Raw genomic sequence first — 13,687 nt, 5'->3', positions numbered from 1 at the left:
TTCCTCGAATGATAGAAGCAGAATTTTATTTAAATATGTCGACCTCTAGCACCTCTGTCAGAAGAAAATAAAAACTAGAAAATAGACCCATGTTAGGGTAAGAAAGGATCGCGGGTACGTTAAAAGGGCTCGGAATTGCGGGCATGCGTTTATAAACAAGTGCATATGACATTGTAGATATATATGTACTTGTTGGGCACGTAGGCGATGGATATAGGTATATTATAGAATCGTGACCTGCCGCTCACAGTTATGCACGTTGCTACCTAACGTAACAAGATCTTATGCTAATTGTAAGAGTTTGGTTTTTGTGTTTGTATGTATCTTGTCCAGGCGAATTTATATAGGATCAACATTTCATCATTTTCAACCAACAATGCTACAGATATTATATTTCTGCTCATTCCATCAGATTTGACAACAAAAGAGAAAAAAAAGTCTTTCATTGTATTATTAAGGAAATACATTTTGAAAATCTAATCGAGCATTTTTTATTTGAGGTACATACTTAATTAATTCAATAAAGTGTTCATTTCACAATGTCAATAAATGACTAGAGTGTACATGTATTTATCTGGACACATTTTTTTTCATTTGATATTTCATTACTCGGAGTAATAGTATAGATTTACGATTCGCGGGTATGATGAACATCAACGAGGAATAAGGAAGTATCATTGGAAAAAAATCCACTTTTCAAAAGTGCACAACGTAAAGTACATAAAAATAATCAGGTTATATATTTTCATTTCCATTCCATTTTCAAAGTTATAAGCAATTCAATTTCGCTGTTTTCGATACATATAGATATACTTTAACCTGATTAATGTCACACAGTAACTGTCTTCAACCTATCGAATTTGCTTCAACTATACTTGAAATGAAAAAAACAAAAAAATATATATGCCCAAGACATTTTTCCATAAACTACTAAATAATAAAATTCGAAAATTTCATCCAATTTCCACATTATTCTTTCAACCGTTGTTCCAAAAGGTAAATTAAGTCAAGTGTATGACTGGAAATTTTTGTTTCTGATCTGTGTGATAATAAACTTTCCGTTATTAGCTTGGAACTTTGGCAAAAACAGCTGTGAATTGCACCAGACATGGCAGTACAATTTGGAACCTCAAAATGACATCAGCTTCCAAATTATAGCCTATTGAATGTTGCACAACTTAAAAAAGACACCCCATTAAATTATCAAAAACAAAAAATTTAAATCAACAAAATCTTAGGCTATATATTTTTTGTCTCTTCATTAATGTGAGACGACATGTGATTTAAAATAGTCATTCACTATGTGAGAACAGAATAACTTTCTGCTTGTCTAAGTAGTCATGACACTACGTGTAAAAAATTCAGCTTTTCCGTCAACTTATTATTAATGTGTTTCTATTAGCCGGATTTTACTCACGTGCATGCACTCGTTGACTTTGCAATCTAACACATTATTACATACATAAATTTCTCATAAGTTCTACAGGTACTCACACGCATTGTGCGTACATACCTATGTAAGGAACACTCTTTGATTAATCAAACATATTCAAGGTCAATGATGATGTCTGGCGTCGCCTATTTGATCCATTATTCAACTGCCTTACTGCAATTATTCATGGTATCGCATTGTGGAACTCACCTGAGTTTCCATATGAGTAAAGGAAAAGCCGACCTAGGTTACTCTGCATTTACTGTATCTAACACAACTTGTAGTTGCTACTCATTCACGTGTCGTTCAAGAGACTGGCATAGAGGCATAAAATCATTGCTTTGCTCTTCTTGACATCTTTGCTGTGGTTGAAGAACTGTAGGAATGTTGTATTGCTCTTCTTGCCATCTTTGCTGTGGTTGAAGAGGTATAACAACGTCGTATTGTTCTTGTTGACATGTTTGTTGTAGCTCCTCTGGCTGGAGAGGTATAAGAACGTCGTATTGCAATTCTTGCCATCTTTGTTGTGGTTGGAGAGGTTTACGAACGTCGTATTGCTCTTGTTGACACCTTCGTTGTTGCTGATCTGGCCGAAGGATTTTGTATTGCTCTTCTTGACATCTTTCCTGTGGCTGGAGTGGTGTAAGAATGTTGTATTGTTCTTCTTGGCATCTCTCTGGTGGCTGCTGTGACCGGAGAGGTGAAACAAGGTTGTATTGCTGTTTTCGACCTCTTTGCTGTTGCTCTTGGGGCTGGATATACCTAATTAAGATGTAAAGGCGAAACATTGAAGTGAGTTTCGTAATTTCGAAGTATGTAATTTATCAGCAAATGAGTACCATCTACCAGCGGTGGTTGTCTACGAATAAATATACTTATACTATAACTATATAGATATAACTATACTATGAATAGATTATTCAATCTGTTTAAAGAAAATATTGATAAGCAATTACCTGAAAGTTTGAGGTACTGTGGAAGGTTCTGGTAAAGGGATTGGGGTATCGCTAGACTGTTTGTAACTCGTAGATACTATTCTGTTTAGTGAACGACTTCGATCTTCTGGGTTAACTTCCATGGGCGTTAATTCATAGCCATGACATTGGATACTTTCTTGTAAAACTCCTATCACCAAAGTAGAGATTTCAATATCAAAAAATAGAAAGCAACAAGTAGTTTGCAAACAATAGTTTGGTGCTAAGCTGCATAAGGCAGACCAAAGTAAAAATTTAACGAACTTATCTGACAACTCAATTTGAATCTGAATTATTAGGATTTATTGTTAGATATGTGCTCACCATACTCAATTGATGCCGTCTGAATTTCCTTATAAGTTTTGTTGTCTCTGATGTCGTAAGTATATTTTTTTTCTCTGCGTAACTTGGTTCCTGTAACGACAATCCCATAATCAATAATAGGTAAGAGAGTTACTGTTGCACTTTTTCAATGTAAACGTTTATTATTATGACCAAAACGCAAGCCCACCTGATTTTTTAGGGTGAAATACAAATGGAAACGCATTGCTTATATCACCGTTTGAAGGCCTAAATAATTCCACAAAGACAGGTACAGAATCGTTCACTTCAAAATTGTGATACGGTGGAGCTGTAAATGATATCGCCACCTGTTGTGAGAACATGGTTTCATCAAATAATTGAAGTATGAATTGGCTGAGAGGTGAAATATGCTTGTATGCGAACCTGACGATGAATGTTTTTGATGGTTGCCTGACACTTCCAACCAGTTTGCTTCTCGAAAAAGCGAACTTGAACATCTTCTTTGGGAACTTTATCACACAACAGAATTATCTGCTTACCGCCTTCTACATTGCAATAGTTGGAGCTCAGATCAATGATAATTAATTTTGATAATGCCTCTGTAAGAATAGAATATTATTACTATGATTCTATTATATGAGGGTCAATGCATACCACAGCGCTGCGAACAGTAGCTATTGCCGGAAATAATACCAATTAACCGCGGTGCGCTGCCGATCGCACCAATAAAGTGCATCTAGCTGCATAAAAAAGCATTCACAAGATAAAAGTTTGCCCTGTATCGCCGCCGTTTGCAGCTGTGTAGTACTTGTTGTCGTTTGAACATTGTGAGGCAGTATTTACAAGTGCAATCATCTTGCTTTGAAGAGTTGTTTTCATTTCAACATGTAGATCATATACTTTTTTAATGCTAGTAAACATATCAGGAATAAATCTCACTTTTATTATAAATGGGATCTGAAACTACAGGTTGAAATGGGACATCAAATAATCCTTTGGTAGTACCTTCCCGATAGACTTCGAAACAGAGCCTAACTACATTCATATCGATATCAATCGGTGTAACTTTGTGCGAAAACCCAGCTAAAAGAATAAAATCTGGTAAGCAGTACGTAGCATGTTCATTTCCATTATTCAGTTGTATCTTCAGTCACACCTCACTTGGAACATTGCAAGACATGTTACTAGAAGAAAACACAGTTTGCATCACGGTTTGAACTAATAGTAATTACTCTTGTAGGGGTCAACGCCCTTTTTCTCCTTCATTTCTAAGGCTTCTTCAATTTCGCTTCTCTTCACACGCTGAATTCCAAGATGACCAAATATCACCTTTCTACTTTTGGGGGGAATTTTTGCTCTGTAGCATCCGTATTTACAGAAGTCATTACCTACTAACTGATGTGGATGCGGTTTATACGGTGAATCTTTAGTAACACAAGATACTACGACAGCTACTGAACCTTCGTAGCCTTCTATCTGCATCAATGCAACGATTGTGTTAAAAATGGACACTCTAGACAGTATATTGTCATTTTAAGATTAGAATTGAAGGTGGCATCTCACTTGTATACTAGGGTAAGTTTTCTTTGCACGTGTACTATTCACCCCAGGAATAATGGAAATGCCTCTGTCTTCATTTCTATACCGAAATTGAACAGCTTTACTCGCTGGTTGTTCGATGATTTTTATATAAGGTGCTGTTTGGATGTTTTCTGACTCAACCGAGGCTGTACCCAGAGTGTCTCGATCACTTCCCAGGTGCATGGTACCTGTGTCATTTTCCTCTTTGCAATGCTCCACTGTATCAATGATTTCCACTAAATCCACAGAAAATCAAAACATTATAGTATCAATATGTTATAAATACTTAGGAATGTAATCGATGTAAAGTTTTGCAGAAGGAGCGATAATCCTGGTGAAATAATAATTTATATTGGCAGGAACTAGAATTGATGAAAGAGATGATGCTCGATTTATTATGCTTCATGTATATCTAAAATACACTTTGGAAAAATTCATCGCTATAATTGGTTATATAGTTCGTACCACCTATTTGATCTCAAAAAATAATTTGGACTCGAAACATCGAGGATGCTTTGATTTTAAATTAACTCTGTACAGTACTAATACTCTGTCCATAAATATTAATTAAAGACAGTTTTGCTAGCATATCATTCAGTGAAACCGAAATTGATAGAGCCATCTCTAATTTATGCAATAATTGATCACTGAGTCCTGACAACATCCATTCATTGCTCATTAAGCGATGTTCATCTTTTTTTGTACCTCTTTTAAGGAATTTGTTTAAGTTATTTTTATCAATTGGTATTTTTCCAAATTCTTGGAAACATTGTTTCATTACATCACTATTAAAAAGAGGTGATGTTGCTGACGTAAGTAATCATTACCCTATCACTAAGTGTAACATTTTTGCTAAATTATTAGACTATTTAGTTTGCAAATCACTTAAACCTTGGAGTTTTGTGGGGCCGGTCCACTGTATCGAATTTGTGTGTTTATTTGAAGTATTCAATGGAGTATTTAAACAAAGGCATTGTTGTTGACTCTGCATGTACGGATTCGACTACCGCCTTTGATGTTGTTAATTTTGATTTATTTCTATGTACAGCAGCTGCTTAGGGCATGAATGGTAAACTGCCCCAGTGGATATCGTCATTCATCACTTAAGACGACATGTTCAATTTATTAAAATCAACCAATCCATATCGAAACCTATTCATGTTACTTCTCGCATTGCTCAAGGTACTCACCTTGGTCCACTATTTCTTACTAGTTTTTTTAATGACATTCAGTTGGTAATTAAATTTAGTCGTTTCTTATATTTTCTGTTGATGGTAAAATACTATTCCAAAAAGATTTAGATGCTATTATAGTTGGTTTATTGAAGATGGTTCAATATGCAATATAAACAAATATTTGTGTATTACTTTTGGTAATCATGTTCTACAATCTGAGTTTAGTTCATACAAATAAGGTAATCTTTCCTTAAACAAGTTTCTGAGGCAAAAGGTTTCGTTGTCTATTTTGATTGTAATTTCAATTTTAACAAACATATTAATTATATCGATATAAAAGATATAACAAAAATCAACTATATTAAACGTTTTTTGAAAGGACTTAGTAATGTACAAAGTTTTAGAACACTTTATTATCCATTTATTTATGCTATTTTAACTTACTGTTCTATTATTTGCAATCCTCATACATATACAAACTCAAAAAATTAAATCACTTATATTTTCGTTTTGTAGCTGTTAAGACTGGTAATCCAATGAATTTTACTGATCATGATTATTGCAATATTTCTTCAATTCCTCTAATACCCTCAGTTTGTTCAGCAATGTACAGAATTGATATAATTTCTGCTTATAAAATTCTTAACAATGTGGTAGACTGTCCCGAATTACTAACTACTTTTTGTGTTTTTTTTCCAAACACGACTTTACGACACGACAATTACTATTTCTACATAAACCTGAACAGCAAATCTTACTCTGTAATTGACCATCTTTCATCATTATGGATCCTTAAAACACTAGTTTTTATTTTAATACTATAAAAAACATCTCTAGAGCCTTATTAAATTATGAATAGTTATTTCTTTTGTAGATTATACTCTCAATTATACTATACCACTGTGTCACTTAATGCATTATAATTTATATATATAATATTACATCTTTTTCTATGTACAACGGTATAAGCCGTTAATATCTAATAAATAATTAAATACTGTAATGTAAAATTTTACTAATTGTGATATCAAAACTAGATACTGAGAAATAGTCTGGTCTTTTAAACTATCAAACTTATAAGGTGAATGTCCGTGGTTGTTGACTACTTTAAAAAATATGCCCAGTGTTCAGCTACTACAGTTTTATCATGGAAATTAAGTACCTGTTCATTCATGAACAAAGTAATTATCTCATACACGTATGAATATATACTACAGAAAAATGTATGACGTAATTTACTGACGGCCGAGATGACAGCAAAACAGAAAAACAGAATCAGAAGACTCATCACGCACACACATGCACACAAAACGCAAAATCTCGAAGAAATGTGAACCATAGATGAAATAAATAAACTAAACTAATCTACAAGCCCATTTAAGCCTATTCTATTGTGATCTATTTTACAGTTGAATATTCCTCAGGAAAATCCGATGTTTTCACTTATAGCGAGGTTAGTCAAAATAAAACAATATATACTCATACTCACACGCATCATCTAAACTCTTAATACTCGTGTTCGAATTTTGGTCCAGTTTCATGATTACAGATAGTTGGTCGCCAATATCGCTACTGCCAAATGAAGAGGTATTAAATTGTAACACTGTTGGCCAGAAAAAATGATTTATAAAATATCGGATGTGGCGTACATGGGCTTTCCGGCATGCGTTACGCAAAATACTGGGAATCTCCGAATCTGACTGACAAGATCTGCTTTCCGATTCCTATTGACACGGTGTCGGCTCGTTAAAGATATAAGTTTTGTCTCACAACCAGGCTAATTATCTTTACGTTACTTTCTGATTTTTTGAAATAATCACAAATTGCATTTTTTTTGTTTTTTTTTTATTAGTTTCAAGTAATAACATTCATATGTATATCTTCTTTCTTTCTACTTTGAACAAGCAATTTGTATGCCACAATTGCGGAAGCAAGCTGTCAATGATATAGAAAGAATACATGAATATTCTGTGGATGGAACAGTGTTTTTCGATACTAGTGCGCGAAGGTGGCAATGCCCGCACAAGCGTGAAGGCGCAGCACGAGCCCGGAGACGAACCGTAGACGAGTTGAAGGGCGAGTATGGCGCATTCACGCGAGATAGGCATTGCCACCTTCGCGCACTAGTATCGAAAAACACTATTTCCCAAGGCCCCGTGACGTCAGAAGCGGCGAAATTTCCTTGTGGTATCGTGTGACGTTGCCTGAAGAATACAGAGACAGTTGCCCTGATGGGCTTTGGTTTGAGAACTGAAAGTCGTCGTGCGCTTGCGCCCCCTGAGATGTTCCAACGGTAGAGTTGAGAACTTATTGCAGAACATCAGAGAGTTACCGATTTCGACATGATGCTGGCTGCATTCACCTTCCGACTAACACAGTCTTCGCAACGGTAAGCCCAAGCCAGTACTTAGCCTGCGTGTACTTACCGACTTGTCGGCGATTCAAGAAATTAATAATGAGAATCAATTTCTTCCAAAATTCATAGCAAAACAGTGATTTAATTAAAGTATAGGTACCCGAGAGAAGAATGTATGCATAGATCATGAATAATAACAGATCAGATGAGATAATGATGCAGAGACCAAACAGTATGAACGTATATGCGGTCCATGTACAATATTAATATATGTGATCCATTTGCGATTGATGCGTGATGCATACTCTAAATTTTATAATTTTCCAGAAGACAAACTAGATTTTCTACAATAATCGGCTATAATATGAAAATAGAAGAATTATTCATTTCGAAATGGGATTCTATTCGACACGCGCTCGATGTATTCCATAACATTAATATTCATAATTATTCCAACAACTTTTCATTTGCTCTCTCGATCTTGAATTTTCGTCGGCATAGAATCGAAACGCTGTTTTAGCTGGTCGCAAGTGAAGCATCTGCGTTGGGTGGAGGAGCGGAATTGTTTTTCAAAAAGTATTCGGATGGAAAAAAATTCAGAGTAACTGCAACACATAACGGATGCGCTAATTCTGAACGAGATGAAATGGATGCTTCGTATATGAGACAGTATTTAACACTGCATAGTAATTTAAAGACCTAGAAAGGTGATAGGGAGAGAAAAAACGACGCTTCTCAACACTTCGAGTGTATTTTAACACACATTTGAAAGATACGAGCGAAATTTTTCATCATCCAACTGTCGCAGAACGGCAGCGTTATTAGCCGACCCGTTCACTGAAGAATACATCTTCAGTCAACGGCTGACCATCGAAGGGCCTGGCCGCTTGAGTCTGGAATCGGCAGGAGAGATAAAGTGTGTATTTCTTGTATGAAATGTGAAACCTAAACTCATTATACATCATATCATATCATCATACATCATACATCATACATCATACATCATACATCATACATCATCATACATGGTATTAAAGGTCGAAACCAAAGTTTGGATGTCGGATGTTCAGAAAGTGACGTCACCAATTCAAAATCAGCCAGCCGAATTGCTCAGTCGGGAAACAACCGCGCAGTAGAGCGGACGGATGAGAGTCGCGCTCCGCAAATTTCGAGTACCGGGTTCTCAACCTCCCGGATCCCGCGGTTCGGGTCCGCTACGTATTTCGAGTACGGGGTTCTCAACCTCCCGGATCCTCCGCTTCGGGTCCGCTACGCGGTGAAACTCGACTTCCAGGATAAGCGCTCCGTGGTTCCTCGTTCATGTTTACAATAAATTATTTCAATTCGTTTTTCGCGCAATCCCAAATTCGGTAGCTGTCAGTCCGCTGATAAAATTTCTCGACTTCCAGGATAAGCGCTCCGTGGTTCCTCGTTCATGTTTACAATAAATTATTTCAATTCGTTTTTCGCGCAAGCCCAAATTCAGTAGCTGTCAGTCCGCTAATAAAATTTCTCGACTTCCAGGACAAGCGCTCCGTGGTTCCTCGTTCATGTTTACAATAAATTATTTCAATTCGTTTTTCGCGCAAGCCCAAATTCAGTAGCTGTGAGTCGGCTAATAAAATTTCTCGACTTCCAGGATAAGCGCTCCGTGGTTCCCGGTTCATGTTTACAATAAATTATTTCAATTCGTTTTTCGCGCAAGTCTAAATTCAGTAGCTGTCAGTGCGCTAATAAAATTTCTATAACTTTACAATCTTCTCATAATCTTCTTGGTAAAATATGTCGATAAAAAAATTATATCAAACCTTACACATTATTTTTGATTTGTTCTCACGCTGAAAATATTTATTAGTATTCGAGGTATAACTCGAGGTGGTTGGCGGTTTTCGTTGGAGGTAGTTAGGGGTGGTTGCGGGTAATCTCGGTGATTCAGGAGGAGTGGGACGAGGATTTGTGCTCGGTGAGTAAAACACTTTTATAATATTTCATGGCAATTGTAATTATATTTTATCTGAAGTATTACAAACTTGTCACATTTACAATAAATTATTCCAATTCATTTTTCGTGCAATCACAAATTCAGTAGCTACGAATAAGCTTATACAATTTATTACATTATTAATTAATTATTTAATCAATGACTCAATTATATTAATCCTTACACAATATTTTCGATGTGTTCTTATACTGAAAATATTTATTACTATTCAAGGTATAACCTGAGGTGGTTGAAGGTGGTCGGAGGTGGACGAGGAGGAGGACGAGGAGGACGAGGATTTGTGCTGGGTGAGTAAAACACTTTTATAATATTTGATGGCAATTGTAATTATATTTCATCTGAAATATTACAAACTTGTCACGTTTACAATAAATTATTTCAATTCATTTTTCGTGCAAGCACATATTCAGTAGCTATGAATAATCTTATACAATTTATTACATTATTAATCAATTGATTAATTACATTAATCCTTACACAATATTTTTGATGTGTTCCTATACTAAAAATATTCATTACTATTCCAGGTATTACCCGAGGTGGTCGGAGGTGGATGAGGAGGAGGACGAGCTGGACGGGGAGGAGGACCAGGTGGACGAGGAGGAGGACGAGGTGGCCGAGGAGGAGGCGGGGTCGGTCGTGGGAGAGGACCTCTCCTCTCCTCAGAGGAGGGGAGTGGGAGGGGCAGGGAAGGGGGACAGGTGGGCGGGGAGGGGGAAGGGATGGGAAGGGAAGGGGCGGGTGGCGGGGTGGGGTGGGCGGGGGGGAGGCGGGAGGGGGGAGGGCGGGCGGGCGGGCGGGAGGGAGGGCGGGCGGGCGGGAGGGATGGAGAGAGTGGAGGACGGATGTCGATGCGAGCCCGTAGAGTTAATAGAGCAGTACACCCCCCCCCCCTCCCGCGCCCTCCCTCCCTCCCGCCCTCCCTCCCTCCCTCTCACCCGCCCGCCCTCCCCCCTTCCCCCCGCCCACCACACCCTGCCACCCGCCCCTCCCCGCCCCTTCCCTTCCCTGCCCATCCCTTCCCCCTCCCCGCCCACCTCTCCCCCTTCCCTGCCCCTCCCACTCCCCTCCTCGGAGGAGAGGAGAGGTCCTCTCCCACGACCCACCCCGCCTCCTCCTCGTCCACCTGGTCCTCCTCCCCGTCCAGCTCGTCCTCCTCCCCGTCCAGCTCGTCCTCCTCCTCATCCACCTCCGACCACCTCGGGTAATACCTGGAATAGTAATGAATATTTTTAGTATAGGAACACATCAAAAATATTGTGTAAGGATTAATGTAATTAATCAATTGATTAATAATGTAATAAATTGTATAAGATTATTCATAGCTACTGAATATGTGCTTGCACGAAAAATGAATTGAAATAATTTATTGTAAACGTGACAAGTTTGTAATATTTCAGATGAAATATAATTACAATTGCCATCAAATATTATAAAAGTGTTTTACTCACCCAGCACAAATCCTCGTCCTCCTCGTCCTCCTCCTCGTCCACCTCCGACCACCTTCAACCACCTCAGGTTATACCTTGAATAGTAATAAATATTTTCAGTATAAGAACACATCGAAAATATTGTGTAAGGATTAATATAATTGAGTCATTGATTAAATAATTAATTAATAATGTAATAAATTGTATAAGCTTATTCGTAGCTACTGAATTTGTGATTGCACGAAAAATGAATTGGAATAATTTATTGTAAATGTGACAAGTTTGTAATATTTCAGATGAAATATAATTACAATTGCCATCAAATATTATAAGAATATTAATTAATTAATTAATAATATAATAAGTTGTCTAAGCTTATTTATAGCTACTGAATTTGTGCTTGCGCGAAAAATGAATTGAAATAATTCAATGTAAACATGACAAGTTTGAAATACTTCAGATAAAATATAATTACAATTGCCATGAAATATTATAAAAGTGTTTTACTCACCGAGCACAAATCCTCGTCCCACTCCTCCTGAATCACCGAGATTACCCGCAACCACCCCTAACTACCTCCAACGAAAACCGCCAACCACCTCGAGTTATACCTCGAATACTAATAAATATTTTCAGCGTGAGAACAAATCAAAAATAATGTGTAAGGTTTGATATAATTTTTTTATCGACATATTTTACCAAGAAGATTATGAGAAGATTGTAAAGTTATAGAAATTTTATTAGCGCACTGACAGCTACTGAATTTAGACTTGCGCGAAAAACGAATTGAAATAATTTATTGTAAACATGAACCGGGAACCACGGAGCGCTTATCCTGGAAGTCGAGAATTTTTATTAGCCGACTCACAGCTACTGAATTTGGGCTTGCGCGAAAAACGAATTGAAATAATTTATTGTAAACATGAACGAGGAACCACGGAGCGCTTGTCCTGGAAGTCGAGAAATTTTATTAGCCGACTGACAGCTACCGAATTTGGGATTGCGCGAAAAACAAATTGAAATAATTTATTTTAAACATGAACCGGGAACCACGGAGCGCTTATCCTGGAAGTCGAGAAATTTTATCAGCGGACTGACAGCTACCGAATTTGGGATTGCGCGAAAAACGAATTGAAATAATTGATTGTAAACATGAACCGGGAACCACGGAGCGCTTATCCTGGAAGTCGAGAAATTTTATTAGCGGACTGACAGCTACTGAATTTGGGCTTGCGCGAAAAACGAATTGAAATAATTTATTGTAAACATGAACGAGGAACCACGGAGCGCTTATCCTGGAAGTCGAGAAATTTTATCAGCGGACTGACAGCTACCGAATTTGGGATTGCGCGAAAAACGAATTGAAATAATTTATTGTAAACATGAACGAGGAACCACGGAGCGCTTATCCTGGAAGTCGAGAAATTTTATCAGCGGACTGACAGCTACCGAATTTGGGATTGCGCGAAAAACGAATTGAAATAATTTATTGTAAACATGAACGAGGAACCACGGAGCGCTTATCCTGGAAGTCGAGTTTCACCGCGTAGCGGACCCGAAGCGGAGGATCCGGGAGGTTGAGAACCCCGTACTCGAAATACGTAGCGGACCCGAACCGCGGGATCCGGGAGGTTGAGAACCCGGTACTCGAAATTTGCGGAGCGCGACTCTCATCCGTCCGCTCTACTGCGCGGTTGTTTCCCGACTGAGCAATTCGGCTGGCTGATTTTGAATTGGTGACGTCACTTTCTGAACATCCGACATCCAAACTTTGGTTTCGACCTTTAATACCATGTATGATGATGTATGATGTATGATGTATAATGTATGATGTATGATGTATGATGATATGATATGATGTATAATGAGTTTAGGTTTCACATTTCATACAAGAAATACACACTTTATCTCTCCTGCCGATTCCAGACTCAAGCGGCCAGGCCCTTCGATGGTCAGCCGTTGACTGAAGATGTATTCTTCAGTGAACGGGTCGGCTAATAACGCTGCCGTTCTGCGACAGTTGGATGATGAAAAATTTCGCTCGTATCTTTCAAATGTGTGTTAAAATACACTCGAAGTGTTGAGAAGCGTCGTTTTTTCTCTCCCTATCACCTTTCTAGGTCTTTAAATTACTATGCAGTGTTAAATACTGTCTCATATACGAAGCATCCATTTCATCTCGTTCAGAATTAGCGCATCCGTTATGTGTTGCAGTTACTCTGAATTTTTTTCCATCCGAATACTTTTTAAAAAACAATTCCGCTCCTCCACCCAACGCAGATGCTTCACTTGCGACCAGCTAAAACAGCGTTTCGATTCTATGCCTATGAAAATTCAAGATCGAGAGAGCAAATGAAAAGTTGTTGGAATAATTATGAATACTGATGTTATGGAATACATCGAGCGCGCGTCGAATAGAATCCCATTTCGAAAT

The 13,687-nt window shown here is 37.8% G+C and overlaps 1 protein-coding gene across 2 annotated transcripts; it reads right to left on the bottom strand.

The window, feature by feature from the left end:
* Window positions 1–36: 36 nt before the first annotated feature.
* On the bottom strand, window positions 37–7,732 carry LOC124301090 (embryonic polarity protein dorsal-like). Of its 2 annotated transcripts, XM_046755780.1 has the most exons (10): window positions 7,115–7,732; window positions 6,955–7,037; window positions 4,273–4,526; window positions 3,942–4,185; window positions 3,649–3,792; window positions 3,133–3,308; window positions 2,918–3,056; window positions 2,731–2,820; window positions 2,389–2,557; window positions 37–2,194 (listed from the first exon to the last, which is right to left on the bottom strand). In XM_046755780.1, the coding sequence occupies exons 2-10, from the start codon at window positions 7,004–7,006 to the stop codon at window positions 1,720–1,722; spliced, it is 1,743 nt and encodes a 580-aa protein (XP_046611736.1). In that variant the 5' UTR covers window positions 7,007–7,037; window positions 7,115–7,732; the 3' UTR covers window positions 37–1,719. The 2 variants fall into 2 exon arrangements, with proteins under 2 accessions (XP_046611736.1, XP_046611735.1); XM_046755779.1 differs by having other exon boundaries at window positions 6,955–7,732.
* Between the last annotated feature and the right edge of the window lie 5,955 nt (window positions 7,733–13,687).

Source organism: Neodiprion virginianus, chromosome 3, assembly GCF_021901495.1.
Source record: "Neodiprion virginianus isolate iyNeoVirg1 chromosome 3, iyNeoVirg1.1, whole genome shotgun sequence".
Classification (NCBI taxonomy): domain Eukaryota; kingdom Metazoa; phylum Arthropoda; class Insecta; order Hymenoptera; family Diprionidae; genus Neodiprion; species Neodiprion virginianus.
Note: the sequence above shows the minus strand (reverse complement) of the source record. Positions and strands in the feature narration are given on the sequence as shown.

Bases quoted from the DNA above. Each gene is read 5' to 3' on its own strand.
- LOC124301090 (XM_046755779.1), bottom strand. From the start codon at position 7,006: ATGAAACTGGACCAAAATTCGAACACGAGTATTAAGAGTTTAGATGAT. The intron at 4,186-4,272 runs GTGAGATGCCAC...GCATTGATGCAG, and splicing joins AAACTTACCCTAGTATACAA to ATAGAAGGCTACGAAGGTTC. The intron at 2,821-2,917 runs GTGGGCTTGCGT...TTGTCGTTACAG, and splicing joins ATTTCACCCTAAAAAATCAG to GAACCAAGTTACGCAGAGAA.